The 19,703-nt window shown below is 59.7% G+C and overlaps 6 protein-coding genes across 6 annotated transcripts; 3 read left to right on the plus strand and 3 right to left on the minus strand.

Annotated features, from left to right (window-relative positions):
* Positions 1-505: 505 nt before the first annotated feature.
* On the plus strand, positions 506-1,633 carry BKCO1_600075 (glycerol-3-phosphate phosphatase; the record flags this gene model as incomplete). Its single annotated transcript, XM_020277947.1, has 4 exons — positions 506-570; positions 639-701; positions 800-909; positions 1,143-1,633. The coding sequence occupies 4 exons, from the start codon at positions 506-508 to the stop codon at positions 1,631-1,633; spliced, it is 729 nt and encodes a 242-aa protein (XP_020133900.1).
* Positions 1,634-3,890: 2,257 nt separating this feature from the next.
* Positions 3,891-6,520, plus strand: BKCO1_600076 (homeobox domain-containing protein; the record flags this gene model as incomplete). Its single annotated transcript, XM_020277948.1, has 2 exons — positions 3,891-4,184; positions 4,241-6,520. The coding sequence occupies 2 exons, from the start codon at positions 3,891-3,893 to the stop codon at positions 6,518-6,520; spliced, it is 2,574 nt and encodes an 857-aa protein (XP_020133701.1).
* A 3,238-nt stretch (positions 6,521-9,758) lies between these two features.
* On the minus strand, positions 9,759-10,899 carry BKCO1_600077 (3-oxoacyl-(acyl-carrier-protein) reductase; the record flags this gene model as incomplete). Its single annotated transcript, XM_020277949.1, has 4 exons — positions 9,759-10,215; positions 10,300-10,630; positions 10,682-10,713; positions 10,775-10,899. 4 exons carry the CDS (start codon positions 10,897-10,899, stop codon positions 9,759-9,761), a joined length of 945 nt encoding a protein of 314 aa, XP_020133700.1.
* A 724-nt stretch (positions 10,900-11,623) lies between these two features.
* On the plus strand, positions 11,624-12,871 carry BKCO1_600078 (haloacid dehalogenase domain-containing protein hydrolase; the record flags this gene model as incomplete). Its single annotated transcript, XM_020277950.1, has 1 exon — positions 11,624-12,871. One exon carries the CDS (start codon positions 11,624-11,626, stop codon positions 12,869-12,871), a length of 1,248 nt encoding a protein of 415 aa, XP_020133699.1.
* Positions 12,872-14,170: 1,299 nt separating this feature from the next.
* BKCO1_600079 (aldehyde dehydrogenase) lies at positions 14,171-15,991 on the minus strand (the record flags this gene model as incomplete). Its single annotated transcript, XM_020277951.1, has 4 exons — positions 14,171-14,386; positions 14,601-15,416; positions 15,476-15,875; positions 15,933-15,991. The coding sequence occupies 4 exons, from the start codon at positions 15,989-15,991 to the stop codon at positions 14,171-14,173; spliced, it is 1,491 nt and encodes a 496-aa protein (XP_020133908.1).
* A 1,349-nt stretch (positions 15,992-17,340) lies between these two features.
* On the minus strand, positions 17,341-19,352 carry BKCO1_600080 (rna annealing protein; the record flags this gene model as incomplete). The annotated part of the gene is made up of 6 exons (XM_020277953.1): positions 17,341-17,343; positions 17,403-17,673; positions 17,722-17,792; positions 17,841-18,005; positions 19,037-19,066; positions 19,119-19,352. The coding sequence occupies 6 exons, from the start codon at positions 19,350-19,352 to the stop codon at positions 17,341-17,343; spliced, it is 774 nt and encodes a 257-aa protein (XP_020133734.1).
* Positions 19,353-19,703: the final 351 nt, after the last annotated feature.

Raw genomic sequence — 19,703 nt, forward strand, 5'->3', positions numbered from 1 at the left:
CAGGAGGATTGGACGAGTTGGAGCTCTTGTCCGGACGAGATTGACCAAACGGTTATTTTACATCTGCGTCCGTACCACCACTCCAACTACACTTCCACACCCTTTGATCATACGAGCATAGCTTGCTGAATATTGCAACAGGGCCGAGGCGGTCGGAGCGCTTGTCTGGACGACTCTGCCCACATGCGTTGCGCATTCATGTCTGGATCGACGCTTCGACTACCCATCTTTCCTTGCAACATTGAACAAACCAACCTCGTACAACTCCATGCACTCTTCGAATTCTTCACCGCCGCGGCTCGGGTTTCCCCCTGGCCTACTACCGTTCGGCATGGTGGCTTGAGTCTGTCACGTGCATATGGCGGATATCCAACCCCAATAGGGAAGCCACCCGACCGTCTTCGGCGCCGACTCACGACCTCGAGGATACATATCTCCACCACCCCTCGCCCTTTTCGCATTTTCCGCTCCTTTTACATCGCATTAATTTTGTCAGCTCGGAATCATGCCGCACATCCAGGAGGAACCCAGGTTTTCGGCACCGGCTGAGGTCCACCCTTTCGTCGGAGTGTAAGGCTTAATCTCGCTCCCCATCAGGAGAGATTACCATGCCTATAACACGACTGATTATGTCGCAGTCTCTCTGACATGGACGGGAGCCTCATTGACTCCACAGAGGCTATAGTCAAACACTGGCACAAGTAAGTCTGCGAAAATTTCTCCGGAGCCAGACCTGGCGAAAATCTCCAAGCCCGACGCCACGCCCGCAACATTCGCAGAAGCTTATCGAGTAACATAGGATCGGAAAGCAGCTCGGTGTGGACCCGAACACTATCTTGGCAACGTCTCACGGACGTCGCTCGATAGACGTGCTCAAGCTCTACGATCCGAGCTTGGCAACCTGGGAGTGTGAGTTGCCCCTGACCGAACGTTTTCATGAACCGCCGTACGATCTCGACGTGGTTGCACGTGGGGAGACGAAGATCGCATCTCCACAGGATTGCCCCGCCGGCCTTCTGCGCTTTCGCGTTCGGATGAATGCTGCATAGTCTCATAGGAGCTGTGCGAGCTCGCAGATTGCGATTCTCTGCGTTGAAACGAACAATCACTATGCCTTAACGCTGACTCTTCTTCACTGACAGATGTGTGCCATGTTGAGGGGCTCATCCCGAAGGAATTTGGCCGAGACGCCGTGGAGATCCCGGGGGCTCGCGCGTTCCTCGACAGACTCGAAGAGGTAGGGGCTCGTTGGGCTATTGTGACTTCCGGTACCCGGCCCCTCGTGACTGGCTGGCTCGACGTCATGAAGCTCGCGCACCCCAAGAACCTGGTTTGCGCCGAAATGGTTGAGAACGGTAAACCCGATCCTGCGTGCTACCTGCTTGGCCACTCAATGCTGGGACTGCCCTCGGGCGAACCTGTGCTGGTGGTCGAGGACGCTCCGTCTGGCGTGCTGGCCGGAAAAGCTGCTGGTTTCAAGGTGGTGGCACTGGCAACAACGCACACTGTTGATCAGCTGAAGGAAGCCGGTGCGGACTGGATCGTGCGCGATATGCGAAGTGTCACGCTCAAGGCGTACGACAACGAGAGCGGCCGAATCAGCATTGAAATCTCCGACGCCTTGCAAGAATAGAGTCAAGAGCTTGACGAAGACGGAGCATCTCGCTGAGCACCGCAGCGGCCGGCATCTTTCCAGCGCCTTCCGCCGACGCCTCGTCACCCCGCGTGCAGCACAAGCGTGCGGCCACGCTCCTCTCACACGACGACAATCGCCGCTGGCGCTCGACGGTAGTGCTGATGTGCTTGGGGTTCCTTATTTTCCTTTCATCTGGGTTGCATTGCATTAGAATCCTTCAGCGGACTGCGGATTTTCTACAAGGGTTGCAGCGCATTGCGTTGACATCATGGGAAGGCGTCGTTCATGAGCTGGTCGTAGCGAGGGGCAATTGGACGACGCGAGAGAGCCTCCTTGCTTTAGAGAGAAATTTATAGATCATGTGTGCCCAGCAACCACAATGGCCATCCGCTGCGACATGGGGAAGACGATGCAGCATCCGGATAGCGCCATGCCCGCTCGCTTCGTCGCGGCCGCCGAGACGCCACCCGCGCGCGCGAGGACGAAGGCGTGCGGTGGAGGGTGACACAGACGAGGAAGAGTTCTGGAAGTACCTGGGAACGACTCTGTTGGGCAGGCGCGCCGGGGCCAGACATGGCGGGCGCGCGGCTTGGGCGTCCGACGCTAGACGCTAGACGCTAGACGCTGGAACATGGAGGCGCGAGGGACGAGGTGCGGCGCGGTGCGGTGCGGTGCGGTGCGGTGCGGTGCGGTGCGGTGCGGTGCGGTCTCGGTGCTGGCGTGGTGGTGCGTGACGTGGAGAGCTGGGACACGGCGGCGGGGCGGCCACGTACGGAGGCATGAGGGCCGAGAGGGCAAGGCGGTCCACCTCTCCGCAGATCGTCGTGTTCATATCATCATCTTCACAGCGGTTTGCCGTCGCACTTGGCGTCGAGCTGCAAGGTACGGCGTCCGCGCTCAGGCTGGCTCTCCCGAGATCCAGCGGCAAGGCCTCATTGCGCCCCTGAGGGCTGCAGGCGCGGGCTCAGAACGGCAGCGGTGGGTTACACGGGGGAGGCTATGTGCGCAGCGGCGCCTTATTCAGCGGTGTTTGATGTGGATCGCCCGGCTGCCCAGTGTTGGGCGCGTGTTGTGCCTGCGTAGGTGCAGCGGCGCGCGGCCGGGTCGGCTCAGGTACACGGCGTGCGCTGGAAGCAGGGTCCACAGCAAGGCATGGAAAGGCAGGCGGGCGTCACGCGTGAAGGGCTGCCGCGGCGCAGGGCGGTTGCGGAAGTGCCAGGGACGCTAGAGAGCAGTGTCAACTCTACGCCGGCGGAGGCCAATCACGCGGCGGGCTAGGCGGTGGAGAGGGCGAACCCCCGGCCTGTGCGGGCGCCTAGGTACGGAGCAGCATGCACCACGGCGCTCCTCGATCGATGGCTGCCGGCGCAGCGCAGCGTCATCTGGCAGCCCGCAGCCCGCAGCCCTCTGCCTCTGCGTGCGCCGCGAGCAGGCGGGCTCTCCAGCCTCCAGCCTCCCTGGTGATCAGCCGCGCCAGGGGCCGCTGCGGGTCAGGGCGGCGGGAGCGGTGATCCAGCAGCGTCGCCCACGCCGCGCAGGGTGCCAGGGTGCCAGGGGAGCTAGACACAGAGGCCGAGGGCCCGTAGCCGCGTGGGTCCAGAAGATGGGCGTACTCTCGTCGGAGGCGCGCTCCGGGCGAGCCAGCGCCAACGCCAGCGCATCGCCGCCCGCCGCCCGCCGCCCGCAGGTACTGCGCAGCAGCGCTGCTGCACCAGGGCATCAGCACGCCGCGGGCCTGGCCAGCTGCGCGATAACCGGCCGCGGTCGGATGACTGGCTGCGCTGGGCTGACGGCGCGCGCTTCTCATGCAGCGCGGATTATTCTTAGCAGACATGCGTCGCTGTCTCTGTCGGCCCCGAGCAACCAATCCGTGCGTCGCGCGCCCAGGGCCCTCCCTACTCAAGTCCTGTCCCCCGTGCTCTCCCCAGCGGCCCGCAGCTCTGTAACCAGCGAACCGAGTCCGCCAGCTCGACCTCGCCTCTGCAGTCGCCCTAATCCCTCCCTTCCCTCATCATCCGCTGCCCACCTGCCGGCCCACGCCTCCACGCTCGCTTGCCTCCGTCCATGCCTTGCCTTCAGCTTCTGTCTCTAACGTTCTAACCACCGTCGTTCCTTGCCATCCGTCCTCCACGCCCTCGCGCGCCCCCAGCAGTGTCCCTCAGCCCGCTGCCCAGCGCGCTGCGCTCGAGCGCCTGCTCCAAACCACCACCCACCACCACAACCACCGCCACCTCCTCCTCCTCCACGCGTCGCCATGGACCGCTACCCGCAAGCAATGCCGCCCTATGCGAATGCGCAGCAGCCGGGCGACGCGGCCGCCTCGCACCCGCCCAACCCGCATCCGCACACCCTGCTTAAAGTATCCTCCGAACCAAACGTCCGGCTTCACCAACCGCCTGTTCACCCTGTCTGCCAGGAAGTCAAGCCGCGCCTCACGAAAGAGCAACATGACATCCTCGAAGCCCACTTCCAGCAGCAGCACAAGCCGAGCACCACTACGAAAAAGGGTTTCGCCGAGTCGCTCGGCGTGCCTCTCGAGAAAATCAACGTACGCCCCCGGCCCCCGCGAGCGCATCGCCCACCATTGCTGACAGGAGCATGCAGAATTGGTTCCAGAACCGCCGGGCGAAGGTCAAGCAGGATATGAAGAAGCAAATGGCACAGTACAACATGCATGTGCAGATGCAGCCGCAGCAACACCCGCCGCAACAGCAGCAACAACAGCAACAGCCCCAGATGCCGCAGCAGCAAATACCCATGCATACTCCGATGCAGGCCCCTCCTCAAAGCGCACCGCAATCGCAACCGCAAAGGCCCGATTTTTCGTACGGACCGCCCGATATGAGTTCGTCATCGTTGCCGGGGAATGGTTTCGCAGTGCAGCAGGCCCCAGAAATGATGGCCCCACAAATGCCCCCTCAAGACTACAGCTCCAGCCATGGCCACCACGCTCTGTCCTCAATTTCCGAGTCCGCCCACCCTGGTTCTTTCGACGTCGTTATGCAGTCGCTGGTCAATGCGGGCTATCCGGTGCAGGCGAGCAGCGCGAACGGAATGCCTCCTGGCCTCCAGCCCACGGAACCATTCGCTTCGTTCGATGGTTCTAGTGTCCCTCATTCCATGGGCGGTGAGTCGCACTTCGCATTCGCCGACTTCTCAGGCTCGGATCCCTTTGGAGACGGGCTGGGCGACTATGGAGCCGATCATTTCGATTACAGCACCCTGGCATCCTCTGCTCCTGCGTCGTTTTCGGGCCACAATGCTCGTGCTTCTGCATCGATCGAAACCTCGCCTTATTCTGCGGGCCAATCGCTTCAGAACGGCGGCTCATCCGCCACATCTGTGCAGTCAGGCTGGATGGACGACGCAGCCAGGGTCAACCAGCGTGAGGATTCTCAAGAAGGCTCAATCTGCGGCAGCGTGCCTGGTCCAGGGGGACAGTGGATGGCAAATCATTTCCAGCCGCAAGGGGTTTACCAGCAGAGCAACACGTCGAATCAGACTCTGATCTCGACCGCAGCCGACCCGAGCGAGGCGTCCATGTACCAGTTCGGCCACCCGGATTTCAACCCGCCTTTCCCCTTTTCCGATGAGGCGCTGCATCGCCGCGATTCTCCTGCCACAGCGCTCGCCCAGTCAATGGGCAACGTCGAGATCCAGGGCCAATCAAATGGCGATTTCAAACAACCCGACCAGCCATCGAGCACATCGTCGAGCATTGCTACACGGAGGCAGCGGCCCCGTCCGGCGGCTCTGGGCCAAGCAGCCCTTCGCAGTGCGTCGTACAGTGCGGGCATGCCCTCCTCGCCCGGAGCGAACAGCCACAACCTGAAAGCCGACCACACGCTCCGCAGGATCCGTTCGACTGGCCTGGTGAACAGCGGTCGCATCCAGAAGGCCAATGCTGGCTCCGCTCAGCGCTCACCAATGCATTTCACCTTCGCCGAAGCCGCTGTTTCGCCGAAGTTCACAACTTCTACTTATGGCGGCCCAAGCATCAGCGGTCCGCCCGTCTCAACTGGTTCGCTGGCGCCGCCAACTCCTCTCACGCCAAGCGAAGCCGGGCGCTTCCCGTCTTGGCAAAGCCCCGGTAATGTGCAGAGCAGCGTAACAAGCAACCAAGATACGACCAGCCGCGCAGACGGCACAGGTGTCTTGTACAGTATGGCCCCGACCTCCGCCGCTTTCTCCACCGCTTCGCCGCCCGAGACCCCACTCTCCCTTGCGTCGCTCTACGGGCATCGCGCAAGGGTCAGCAATGGGTCCCTCGTCAGAGACACGCCGCCGCAATCTGCACCGGCGCAGCAGCAGAGTTTTCCCCGGTCGGCCTTCGCTCCGCAGCAGACGTCCATGGCCGAAGAGGCGCATCAGCAACCACAGCCGCACCAGCAGCCGCATCCGCATCCGCAGCCGCAACAGCAACAGCAGCCGCATCTGCAAGTGCAGCCGCAGCAGCACCACCTGCACCACCACCAGTCGATGGAAAACACTCACAGCCAGTTGATGATGCAGCAGCACGCCCAGCGGCGGCCATCCCTCCCGGAAGGAGTAGTCCCGTACGACATGGCGGCAATGCAATATGCTGTGCCCATGGTCAATGCAGATGGTGACTTGCAGATGGCACACCCGATGCAGTTCGCTCAGGACCCTTCGATGAACTATGGAAAGCAATCACAGCCAACGATAGCATTCTCACCGGACATGGGCAACAGCCAGATGCAGCACCACATGGGCATGCACCAACCAAGCCTTTATGTCCACCATTACTCTCCTCCCGATGGCTCTTCTGGCCACGGCGGCCAGGCCAACTCGAGACGCCCGAGCGAGATGCAGCCGAAGAGCTACATCTTCGCCAACCAAACGCCCGGTGATTTCAAAGCATAATTTGTGGTAGAGACGTTGTTACGTTTGTGCTTTTTCATATCTTACTCATGGCCGCATCCGTCGCGCACATTGAAACGTGATCCATGCAGGAAACGAATTCCTGCTTTGGTTGCCTGTTTATGGTACATCCGACCTGGCGTAAAAGATATTTCCTTTCGGGTTTCTGTTGATCTCGCTACATACCTGTTCAAACACTAAAAAGTGCCTCTTGGATATACCCCCGGCTTTTTCGAATTGGAGGCGAGCCGATCCGCGAGTTTTTCTATTTGTTTCCGTCGTTGCCCTCCACTCGTCGGCTCAGATCCATCCATCTCTCTACTTCCCGCCAATTTTTTTTTTTTTTGCTTTGTCCGTTTCCTTGAGTATTTGGAGTCGCTTTTTGGTCTGGAACCCAGCGTTGGCGTTGGAGAGAAATCGACCACGGCTCACTATCCGAGACAATTACCGGCAGAGACGCCCGCACACATACAAACCGCAGCTTTACAGCAAAGTTTTAATCTTAATACGCTCCTTTAATGCTCCAGATGTTGGAGGAACACAACCGTACTATTTTTGGGCGATCCATGGCGGCTGTTTCCATGTAAAAAGGCGGCATGATCCGTTCGTCAGGGATCAGGAGATTTCCTTCATTTCTCTCTTTCTCTGTTCGGACTCACATGCTGACGGCCGTAGCACAGAGTCAGTGGCTTGCAGCTACGGGGTCAGGTGTGAGAAACGAGGCTGAGAAAGGGATGACATAGCCACAACCACGACCTAGTTTTCGCGAACTTAGTCTTTCAGTTTTGTTGCGCCCCCTAGATGGCCGTGTTTCATGCACATGTTTATCTCCACTTTCGTTGATTGCTTTTCGATGGTTGATTCTTTTGGATCGGCTTGCTTTGGTCGTGCCGTTATTTGTTTTGGTACAAGCGCTAACAATGCTTTCTCTTAACACTCACATACTCCCAGCGGCTTCCCAGCGTGCCATTCGTTACTTCAGTATCACCGCGTTTTGTCCTTCTCTATTTGCTATAATGTCTCGAAATCATAATGTCTTGGATGCTGGGGGGGTCCGTCTCCTCCACAAGGCTACCTGTGGCAGCTACCGCCAGAAGCAGTAATAACACGAAATGATATGTTAGCAAGAGCAGAGAAGCGTACAGATGTAAGAATACGCTTTCGCAGATCCACTCCTTTTATGGGCTTCAGTGTCGAGCACTGCTCGATCATTGCCAGGTTGGCGGTGGAGCTTCCGTGGGGTTTAATCAATCAATCTTTTACATCCCCAACGCTGGCTGGACAGGAAGCCAGCAATATTGGACAAGCGCATGTTTTTTCCAGGGATACACGAGGAACTGAAGTGGACAGACAACGTAAGCAGCATAGAACGTCCGCATAGGAGAATCAAAGGAACTCCCACCTGGATCTCATATGCCTCTCTCGCCTTGTTTGTGTGATCCCTGCAAGCTTCTGCAACTACGTCCTCACCTTTACTGTCCATACGCTGGCAAAAAAAAAAAAAAAAAAAACCTAAAAACCTAGAAACCAATACCGACGGTCTCCACAGCCGCAGCAGGCGTCTTACTTGGCCCTTGCTGGAGGCCTTACTTTCGGCCCGCCGAGAGTGAGTGAGAGAGAGGGACGCGGCTGAGTGCATACATGGTTACCCCGCTAATAAACCATCCAGCCGGCTCCCTCTCCAACCATGATCCGTGTGCCACTGCCGAGATATGGGGCGGAAACCCGAGTGATGGATTTCTCTCGACCTTTTTGCTGCTCACGCTCACGTCCGTCCCGGATGAGAGGCTCACCACCTTAAGTCCGAGAGTCTAGTTTGTGCATCTTTCTGCAAGTATGACACGAGCATGGGCGGGCTTGTGGAGAGAAACCACTGTGGCGGAGACAGCTCCCTCCTCCCCTCCCCTCCGGGCCCGCCCGCCAACCAACCAACCAACCTCTCCATCCATCCGTGCCGGCGTGCCATTCTTGTTTCTCCTCCGCCCACTGCACGAACAATCTAAATCGGCGGACCGCACTTCCGACGGTTTCCGACGACGAACGGACAGCTCCCACGAGCAGCTAGCGCTCAAAGCATCACGTTGTTTCGAACGGCGGTGTATGAGAGGACGATGCGGGTGCGGGCCGGCAAGAGCAGCAGCAGCAGCAGCAGCAGCAGGCAGGCAGGGACAAGGGCATTCCGGGGATAGTAAGCAGGCGTCAGCGCGAAACAGGGCATCTCTCCCCCATCCATCCGGGCCCTGGGCCCTGGGCCCTGTAACAATTTCTCTGCACGCCGCACGCCGCACGCCGCCCCGCCGCATGATGAGTACGCACGCCACGCCCTGACGCCCCAACCGCCGGCCGCCGACAAGCCACCACCCAGGTGGTTAGAGCGGGCGGGCGGGTGGGCGGCAGGGAAATTCTCCGCGCGTGACAATCGCTTCCATCTGCGTCGGCGGCTAGGGGCTGGACGAGACGGAAAGGGCGAAAGCAACGAGCATCAGCACTTTCCCGAAGCCGCCTTGTCGCAAGGCTGAGATGAGGGCTTCTGCTCCCCCTACCCTCTTGTCCATTCCTACTTTGGCACTTGGTGGGGGCTGGAAATTCTGTTGGTTAGGTGGGTTATTTGGAAGGTTGTCGTGTGAGAGTGTTGTAGCGCAGTATGACATGCATGGGTGTGTACACTAACTACGTGCAGTTTGCACACCGGCCGGGACGGGCAAACTGATTCATTCGGCTTGATTTTTTTTCCCCCCTCTCTTGGGCTCTCCGTCTTTGCCCTCTGGATGCCGGCGGTGGCCCAGACTCTCCATCGTGGTTCTTGGCTCCTCTCAGCCCCCACGGAGACCGGTCTCTGTCATTGCGCGTCCCGAGGATGCATTCTCCCAGTACCGCACGATTATGGCCGCTTTTGGCATGTCGTCGAAAGAAAGGCGTTCCAGACTACTTTTCCCTTACGGGGTGGTACCGGTGGTAGGAGGGTCGCGCCACGTCGGATTAGGCCCGGCAGGTGCCTTTCAGGCACGCTTGCCATGCCAGCATCTAGTAGCGCGCCAGACTTGCTCCACCCATCTGCCCTTTCGCCCCAACTCCAACACCGGCTGATCACATAAGGGACAAGAGACAAAAGCATAGCCACAAGTGGCGTCACTGACTAGCGATCTTCGAACCGAACCCAACTCTCAACAATCACATTCCACATGAGCCTCTGCCCCTCCCTCATCATCATCAGCTCCTCCCTTTTTCGCCCGTCTCATCATCACGCCAGCTTGCCGGGCACGAACGGATGGCCGGCGCTCAGGCCGCCGCAGACGGCCCAGGCCTGACCGTTGACGTAGCTGGCCTCGTCGCTGGCGAGGAAGAGGGCGACGCGGGCGACCTCGTCGGCCACGGCGCCGCGGCGCAGGGGGTTGAGCTGGCCGATCTTGCGCTCGGTGCCGCGGGCGCGGGCGGCGTCGTACATGCCTTTGGTCATGCCCGTCTCGATGACGCCCGGGCAGATGGCGTTGCAGCGGACGCCCGTCCCGGCGAGCTGGTAGGCGGCCGTTTGCATGATGGACACGACGGCGGCCTTGCTCGCGCTGTAGTCGGTCCCGCCCGCGTTGGAGCGCAGGCCCGCAACTGAGGCGGTCCCCAGGATGGAGCCAGCCGGGTAGGGCTTCTGGGCGGAGGTGACCAGCATGGCTTTGGCGGCGTACTTGGTAGCGAGGAAGACGCTGGGTTGGGGGGGAAGAGTGAGCCGGAGTTGAGCGGGCTGCATGTGGGGCTCGTGGTGGCGTGGACAGGTGGCTTTGGCTTACCCCAGGGCATTTGTGCGCATGGCTTTCATGAAGTCGTCGCCGGTGCAGTCGTAGAAGGGCTTGGTGCTGCCGACGATGCCGGCGTTGGCAAACATGATGTCGAGGCGGCCGTGGCGCTGCAGGGCGTCCTCGACCACGGACTTGACGGCGGCCTCGTCGGCGGCGTCGAAGCAGCGGACTTGGACGTCGACATCCGGATAGAGTTGGTTGATCTCCCGCTTGTGCACGCTTAGGAACTCATCCTTGTAGTCGCACAGGTAGACTGCCTGTGCACCATTGCGGGCGAACTGGTGGGCCGCGGCCCGGCCAATGCCCGTCGGGGAATTGACGCCTGGGTGCAAGTCAGCGGATGCGGAAACGAAGGGCAGCTGGCGGTGCGTACCTGTGATGATGACGACCTTGTCTTTTGCTCTCCTGCAGCACCGTGTCAGTCCCGGGGCGCGGCTGATGAGGCAGATCGGCAGGCTCGACGTACGGGCCGACCGAGTCGGCTGCTACTGTGGGGATCTTGGTAATGCCTTCAAACGTCCCAGGGTCCTCCCGCGGGCGGGCGAGCTGCTCGCTGAGCGCTTGCTGCTTCATCTTCGGGGCGCTCGTCATGGCGGCGGGGGAGACGCGAGGAGGCAGGCCAATTGCGCGCAAGCAGAGGAGAAGCGGGTGTTGTCAGGCGGAGTGTTGAAGGATGCAGGCAGTGCTGGCACAGAAGCTGAAGCCTGTACCGATGCCCCACGGGGATCGAGCAGCTCGGGGCGGGGAGAGCAGCAGTGGACCTCGGCCCGCGAGTCAGGCGGTCTCCAGCGGTCTCCAGCTATCTTGCAACCCTCAGCCAGCCGTTCCTGCATCATCTCTCGACAACACCAGACCGCCTCGCCCTCACCTGCTGCACGGCATGCATCCCTTGAGATGCTGCGCGCCCGGCGTGCGGTAGCGCGCACGAGCGCCGCCGCCGATCTGCCCGGTCAGATAGTGGCAGCCTGCCACACTGCCAACGCTCGTCACTCGGGTGCATCCCACGCAGCAGCTGACCCACGCGGATGATGGCTCTCATGGTTCTCATGGCCCCCGCGTGCCCCCGTGCCTGCGTATGTGCTGTTCTCTGACCGCAGCACCGCGACCGCTGGTCCCTTGCTGCGCCGTATTTGACTTGCCGGCAGTCCGCACTTGCGCCTTCCCTTTGCATCTTGGAAGCTCGGCGTGCTGCGTTGCGTCCCCTTCTGACATCATCTCTGCCCCAAGCTAGGCCAGCTCCGCCCGCTCCGCCCGCTCCGCCAGCGCCGCCAGCTCCTGCCCCAGCCGTGCTCCAAGCCACATTACAAAAAGCGCAATGCCGAAGCAAACCTCTTTGCTCGCCCGCCTCCTGCACTTCCGAGCACCCAGGCGGCGACACCGGAACGACCAGTTTGTCACGCAGGACCAACAGGCTCTCGAGTACCAAGATTCGCAAGCCGCTGCGCACATTGCCCAACCAGGCAGCCCACGTGGAGCCATGGGAGACGTGCTCACCCCAACCCTGGACGATGCCCAGCCTCTTGCGCAACCTGCGGGAGCTCAAGACGCTGGCCCTGGTCTCAAGCTCCCAATCCTCCCCAACACTCTCCCTTCTCCCGCCACCGCTCTCCGTCGCGACAGTCTCCAGCCGCCCTCTGACTCCCACAATTCTGTCCAAACCATGGCTGCCCCCACCATTACCGTAGAGCATACCGCCAATGCCTCCCCGCTTGACAACCTCAGCGAGGTCCTGGCTACCAAGACCTGCTTCGCCTTCGTTCTAGACACCACTCTCTACGATCACCGCGCCGCTACCTCCCTGGCTACCCGCGCACTCCTGCAAGCCGTCGCCGACTCCCACAATGCTCCCTACGACACCCTTCAAGCGACCTACGCCGACCTTTGCTCCTCGCATCCGCCTAGCGCCCAAGAAAACTGGGCCGTCCACCAGAAGCAGCTCCTCCAGGACCTGCTCGCCTCCATTCCCCACGCCCTGACACCCGAGCAGGCTTCGGCCCAGATCGATGACCTCTTCCGCCTCTGGAAGAAGACAATGTACGCGCAGCTGCACCCGGCCCCGGGCGTGCTGCCGCTGCTGCGCTCGCTGCTCAAGCGCTCCGCCCGCATCGTCATCGCCATCGACAGCGCCAACTCGGGGTGCACCAATGACATGGCCGCCTGGCTCATCGAGCACCTCTACCTCGACAACTTCGTCGACCGCATTGCCGTGCTCGAAGAGAGCAACACCGACGACGGGAGCAATGGCAGCAGCAACAGCGACAATGGCTTTGGCGACGTGCTCAAGCGCATCGACGTCCGTCCCGACGAGACGGTCCTGTTCGCCGGCGCGAGACGCGACGGCCGCAGCATCGCCGCCAGGGAGGGCGTAAGCCTCGTGGTTGTGGACGCCGAAGTGGTGGCGCAGCATCCCGAAGACGTGCGCGGCAGGATGAGCGGCAAGAACAACTACGTCAGGCAGGCGGACGACGGCGTGTGGGAAATTGGCGCACTGATGGTGGCGAGGAACGCGGTAAGGATGACGCTGCACGAGAGGGATAGGAGCGTCGATTCGGCCAGGATGTGAGACGTCGCATCATACGTACGCTCGAAAACAGGACGAAAGCAGGACGGGCCACAAAGGAGACGGGAGCAGTTGCTCAACAAAAAAAATTGAGTCAAGGGAGAGGGGCGATTGCTGACGGGTGGATGAGAGCGTGGGAGGGGGGTGTGGATGTGCGGATGACCAATTTGCATCTCGTACCTTGTCGTCAAGAGCAGGGGCTGGAAAGGCATGCCACCTCTCCTCTTTTTCCTCCACTTTTTAAACGCATATCTAACCAAAAGGCTGAGTTGATGAGGAGGCGTTACCTAATCATTGGCTGGCGTTTTGCTAAATGGGTTACCTCCCTTCTTTCATCTTCGTCCCGCAGCAGCCTGACAAGACGGAAATCGTGGATGGAGGGACGGATGCACATGCGAACAAGTAGTGGAAGAAGGAATTGTACGATACCACATTTGTCTTCAATGAGGAGGGGGGGCTGCGACTAAGAATGGAATGTATACACGTTTTCGTTTTCTTCTTGGGTCTTACCATCTGATTCCTCTCAGTTTGTTTTTTTTTCCATCCATCTCAGTATACAATTGAAAGGTAGTGACACCTTGGCGTTTTTCCATCCTGCAATGGCATTACCAACTGGTGATCTGCACGCAACAAGTGTACGCATCATTGCGCGGCCATCTCCGGTGACGGGCAGGACGGGGAAGACGGGTTGCCTCTTGCGTCGCCGCGGAATCATTCCATTGTTGAAAACTTCGTCCGGTCCTGCAGGCATTAATGGTAAAGCGGGGGCGGTGGCGGCGGCGGCGGCGGAGGCGGAGGCGGTGGTGGGAAGGTTGTTAGGGCTCGGGTCGACGCATATTCCCCCCGCCACACACACACAGATACTTACGTACGTACGTATGTATCGATATGGCCAAACAAGAGGTTGTTTCATGGGGAAGAGAGAAGAGTTGAGCGGTGCGGAGTTGGACAGCTTCTGAAATTCACTGAGAGAGTAGATCAATTGGAACATGTGACATTCGTACTCGTAAGCATAGTATGGTGGGATATAGTATGTACAGTTGAAAAAGCCCGGGTTTGGGTATTTCAATCATGGGGATATGTGTGGTGTAGATGTGCAGCTCCAAAATCGCAAACAAGCAATACAGACGCGCAACCTGTGGTGAACTAGCAACAGCTTGACGCACCAAAGCTCAATTTCGCTCGTCTCCAAAACTTTCAACCTCTCCAGCAGGGACAATTAATTTTCCCACGGCAGAGCCTTGGCTGTAACAGCTATACCACAATTTTCTTTTTTTTTCTTTTTGTATTTGCTTTTGTCGCTTAACCGAACAGAGCGTCGCCCAGGCGGATGGACACGGTCTTGGTCTGGACATAGTTGTCCAGGGCGGCCTCGCCGAGCTCGCGGCCGATACCCGACTCCTTGTAGCCACCGAAGGGAAGCTGGTGGTGCAACATGTTGTAGCAGTTGACCCAGACGGTGCCGGCGCGGAGCTGGTTCGAGACCTCGATGGCGGTGTTCAGGTTGGTGGTGTGGACCTATGACGCAAGAGATCGGCGGTCAGTCGGACATTCAAGTATCGGGGGGATGAAAGCATTCGTCATCGGTGGGCAGCGGAGGGGCCAAGGGGTTGGGCAATTTGGAGAAGGGGGAGGATGGTAGGAATGGGTGGGGTATGGGGATGAATATGGGGTGGGTGGTGTGAGGTGGTGTGATACGGGGAAGGCTAAAGGAACGTCGGTGAGAACTTACAGCTGCGGCCAAACCGTAAGTGGTGCTGTTGCCAATGCGGATGGCATCCTCCCTGGTCTTGAACTTGGCAATGGCGCAGACGGGGCCGAAGATCTCCTCCTGCATGATCTTGTTGTCCTCGGTGACGTTGGAGAAAATGGTGGGCTCAATGAAGTAACCCTTGTCACCCTTGCGCTTGCCACCAGTCTCGCAAGTGGCGCCAGAGGTCTTGCCGTGCTCGATGTAGCTCATGATGCGGTCGAACTGGAGCTGAGAGACCTGGGGACCCTGGAAAGTGCCCTGGTCGAAGGGGTCGCCAACGACGTTCTTGGTGGCGCGCTCCTTGAAGCGCTGCAGGAACTTGTCGTAAATGCCCTCCTGCACGTAGATGCGGGAACCGGCGCAGCAGCACTGGCCGTGGTTGAAGAAGATACCAAAGTTGACCCAAGAGATGGCGTTGTCGATATCAGCGTCATCGAAGACGATGTTGGGCGACTTGCCACCGAGCTCGAGAGTGACCTTCTTCAGGTTGGAGCCAGCAGCAGACTTCAGGATCTGACGACCAATGACAGTCGAGCCAGTGAAGGCGATCTTGTCAATGTCCATGTGCGAGGCCATTGCCTGGCCGGCGATCTTGCCGAAACCAGAGATGACGTTGATGACACCGGGAGGGAAACCAGCCTCCTTGATCAGCTTGGCGGCGACCAGCGCAGAGAGGGGCGTCTGCTCGGCAGTCTTGATGACAACGGTGTTACCGGTGGCGATGGCGGGGCCGATCTTCCATGCCCACATGAGCAGGGGGAAGTTCCAGGGAATGATCTGACCGCAGACACCAATCTGTACAGCTTCGTTAGCAACGGTTTGCATAGACTGAATGGGCGAAGAGGAAGACTCACAGGCTCCTTCTTGATGTACGAAAGGGTCTCGAGATTGGTCTCGCAGACCTTGCCGTGGATCTTGTCGGCCCAGCCGCCGTAGTACCTCAGGGTGGCAGCGCAGTTGTTGACGTCGCCCTTGGCCATGGTGATGGACTTGCCGTTGTCGAGCGACTCGACAGCAGCAAGGAGGTCGACGTTCTCCTCGAACTTGACGGCGAGGTTTGTGAGCAGCTTGCCGCGGTCCTGAGGGGTGACCTTCCTCCACTCGCCCTCAAAGGCCTTGCGCGCCGCAGCGACGGCAATGTCGACATCCTTCTCGGTGGCCTCGTGGACGGAGCAGATGACCTCCTCGGTGGAGGGGTTGATGACCTCGAAGGTCTTGTTGTCGACACCGGGGACGAATTCGTTGTTGATGAAGCTGCGAGAAGTGGGGTGTCAGCTCAGCGCCAGACGCTGCCGAGTCGGCGGGACTTACAGGCCAGTCGGCTGCTCGAACTTGCCGGTGTGCGGCGTGTGGAGAGTGGTGGACGTCATGGTGAGGGATTTGAGGAAGAGCGAAGCGGAAATGGGTATCAATGGAAAGAAGAGTGCGAGGGATAGTGGATAACGCTCAGCGGCTGCGGGGACGGCCAGGCTTAAGTACTGCCGCAGCGCCTGGCGCACGCCAATAGCCCGACAAGACCCCGCACCCCGGTCAACCGTCGTCGAGGGCTGCAGTGGAGCTAGCCGCAAGGAGCAATGTGCTGGCTCGGTCGTGAGGAATCGTGGAGCGCGGCGGAGGGGCCCCTCGCGCGCGGCCCTGTCTTACCCCGCCTACCGCCGCCGTCCAACCACCGTCGCGCGCCAGGCACTGGCGATTCGCCTTCAGCATTTCGCCTTCAGCAGTCGCATTCGCAATCGCCACTCAGCCGCCTCTGCACTCCCCACTCTGGTGGGCTGCCGCAAATGCCCCGGGGACGCCAGCTCCCGAAGCGAGCAGCGCGCGCACAAAGCTTGCAGGCGGGCGCCCAGTGACGACACAGCTGATAAGAGCGGAACCGTACCGCCCACGACTCGCGGGGCCGTGGGGCTCCGCACGCCGGCCCACCACCCCAATCGGCTTCCCTTCGAGCGAGGCGCCCGCGCTGGGGCTGCCCGCGGTCGGCGGCGGCGTGCGCAGCTACAGGGGCAAGGCATCCCATGCGGCGCTCAAGTGCGGCTTTGCGGAGTCGCGTGGTAGCACGCCCAACAGCCCACCACCGCCCTAAGGCCTGGGGAACCGCGCGTGCGGATGCGGCACCGCACTGGTGGAGGCTCGGCTGGTCATGGCTCAGCGCCGGCCCACGCCCGACCGAGGCTTTGCCAGCGCTAAGGGGCCTCGTTCCCGTTTCTCCGCACAAATCCGCTGCCAGACGTCAACCTCCCCACAGCCCCCGGACCCCTTGCCCCACGCCCCAGCGGGTGCGCCTCAACAAGTGCGTGGTGCGATGCCAAAACCACCATTTCTGGATCAGCGGACGCGCTCATCCGAGCGTGCGAGCCGAGCCAGCCTCATCACTGTCCACTGCTTTGGGTTTTGATCTCGTGCTAGTCGCCGTGATCATCACTGTTCTGCTATTATAAGCTTCTATCAATTGCTTGGGCTTGGCCCTGCCGGATCTCGCCCGGCCCGATCCAGCCACACCAGCCCGCAACTGCTTGAAAGAAGAACGCCGCGAGCCCTGAAGAGAAAGCAGTCTGTCCGTCGAGAGCCCGTCCACCATTGTGTTTTAGTACAGCCCGAAGAAATAGTGCAGCCACATGGCACGCACGTGGGTACCCCTGGTACCAAAGCTCCAGACCCTTCCTGACTCGTATCGCAATTTAGGATCGCCCGGCATGCACGTGGTGCTTGTGATTCCCGTTTACTGAACAATTGTCAGCCACCCTGCCAAGCCCTTTCGCCAAGCCAAGGATCAGCACTCACCATAACCTCATCCTCCATCTGGTCTCCGCCGTTGCCAGCTGCCTGCACAGCCGCGCCGTTGGTCGCCATTGCAGTGTCACCGTCCGCACCCGCATTGTTGCCACTGTCGAAGTAGTCCTGCATCTCAGCATCAAGCTCTTCAGCCGTCTTCGGCTTCGGGCGGCCCGCGACCGTCTTGCCACGCTTCTTCTTGCCCGCCTTACCAGCGGCCGCAGCAGCCTTGGTCTGAGTAGCCGGCTTCGGCTGAGCCTTCGCGGCGTTCTTGGGTTGCCTAATCTACTGTCAGTACCGCCGTTGGACTCATCCAAATTCAACTTACTGGACACGGTCGCCAAGCGCCTTCGCTGGGGCAGGAGGAGGAACATCAGAGGCACCGAGAATGACCTCAACCTAATCTGTGTCAGCGCTGCCCAACCTTCAAACCGACAGAGTCCTTACCCTCATGGGCCTGTTGTCGACCTTCAGGCCGTTGTGGGCCGCAGCTGCTTCGGCGGCAGCATTCGGCTTGGTGAAGATGACGGTAGCAACACCGCGGCTCTGGCCATTGGGGCCGTAGGTGAGCAGAACCTTCTTGACCGGTCCGACGCTCTTCGCAAAGTACTCCTATAAGAGAGCAGGGGATTAGTCGAGTTATTTATTACGCGCGTTTCCGAATTCCATAACGATCCTAGGCGCGGTAAACGGAAAGTGACTGGTCGATGAAAAGTCCAGAAAACCAAGCGACGACTGTAGCAAGACGAGCAGCATCAGTTCAGCGAGCCAGCAGTGAACGTTAGTAATGGACCTTTCGGCCATTTCCACTCCGGGCTGAATGGTCCAGTGCCGGGGTAGGTATCGCCAAACGGTATCCAGAATCGGTGCCCGCACTCATCTCAACAATCCAGGTCGGGCATTTACAGCTCCACGCTGTTTCCAATCCATGCCGAGAAGGCAAGAACTCATCCTCTCCTTCCTTTACAAGCCCAACTCGCTGGATGTGTCCACGCATACATCTTTCGACAGTCACGGACATGGTGCCATTGTTTGAAGGGAGCGCCAAGGACCCACAATAAAAGCGGAGGAACCGGATGAATCCAGGAACGACGGTCTGTCCCAGGTCTTCGTATACTTGAATGACCTTTTCCTCGCCGACTGAGGTATGAGACGATCTCCAGGCTCATCGTGGTGTTGTACTTAGGCCAGTCGATAGCTTTTTCAGGTTGCTCAAGATGCTGTGCTGTACTGCTTCACTGCTGTGCTCGCTGACACCAATGCTGCCACGACAGGGTGTCTTAATCTCCGCATAGTACGATCAAGAGATACCAGTGCAGGTAAATCTCAGAGCCATCACTCTAAAGTCGGCGCCGCGTTGAGCCAAGCTGCTTGCCAGGCAGTCTTGTAGCATCCAAACGCTCTTTGGCGAGACGTGCAACGTGCGATCAATCCCAGGCTCTGCGTCAAGCTCATAGAAAGACGAGCAAGAGCACGCGGGAGATCCGCTTTGTTGGAGTGAGGCCGACCAGCGTGTCCTTGCATGTGTTTGGAGAATGCCAACGCGCCCCGGGAAGGTTCAAGAGGAAGTTTGCGAGAATCGTGCGTCTCAAAAGGAACGGCGAGAGAAGTCCAAGGCTAAGCGGCCTTCGCGCTCAACATACCTTAATCTGAGGCTCAGTCACATCGTGAGGCTGTGGCGTGTCAGCTGAGGCTCAGCCGGTCAAAGGAGTCGGGTGTGCATACCAAGTTGCTGACCAAAATCTTGCTGTCTCCATGCGCCTTCGAGGCAGGTCCGGTGGGGATGTTTGCCTTCGCGGCAGCCTTGGGAGCCTTGGTGTTCTTTTTGACGCCACCGATGGGAGCGGTGGCGGCAGCACCCTTGCCGCTAGCAGCACGGCGCGTAGCAGGGCGAGCGCGGGTAGCGCGCTTGTTGGCCTTGAGGATCTCGTCAAGGGACTGGTTGAGCTTGTCTGACATATTGGCTGATGTTTTGCTGGTGTTGCTCGGGGTGTTCGTTTGAGGTGGGTGACGTAGGCAGTCAACCGTTTGCAAAGCGTCTCGGAGATGTCGAGACTTTGGAGAGAGGCGCAGCTGAATCAAGAGCGGGTATAGACGCGTCGGCGGCGGCTACCTCGCTTCAGTGAGGGTGTGCGATGGAAAGCGCGTGGGTGTGTAGAGCTCGGGAGCCAGGCAGGGCTGTCGCACGGAGTGAGGACGCGCGCAAGTCGGGGAGTGGCAGAAGAAAGAAGTCGGCGGCGGCGGCGAACTGGAGGAAAAAGCGCGGTTGCAGGAGCGAGCAATTAGCTGGAGATGAAGCGACGTGGCTTT

This window comes from Diplodia corticola, assembly GCF_001883845.1.
Source record: "Diplodia corticola strain CBS 112549 chromosome Unknown scaffold6, whole genome shotgun sequence".
NCBI lineage: Eukaryota > Fungi > Ascomycota > Dothideomycetes > Botryosphaeriales > Botryosphaeriaceae > Diplodia > Diplodia corticola.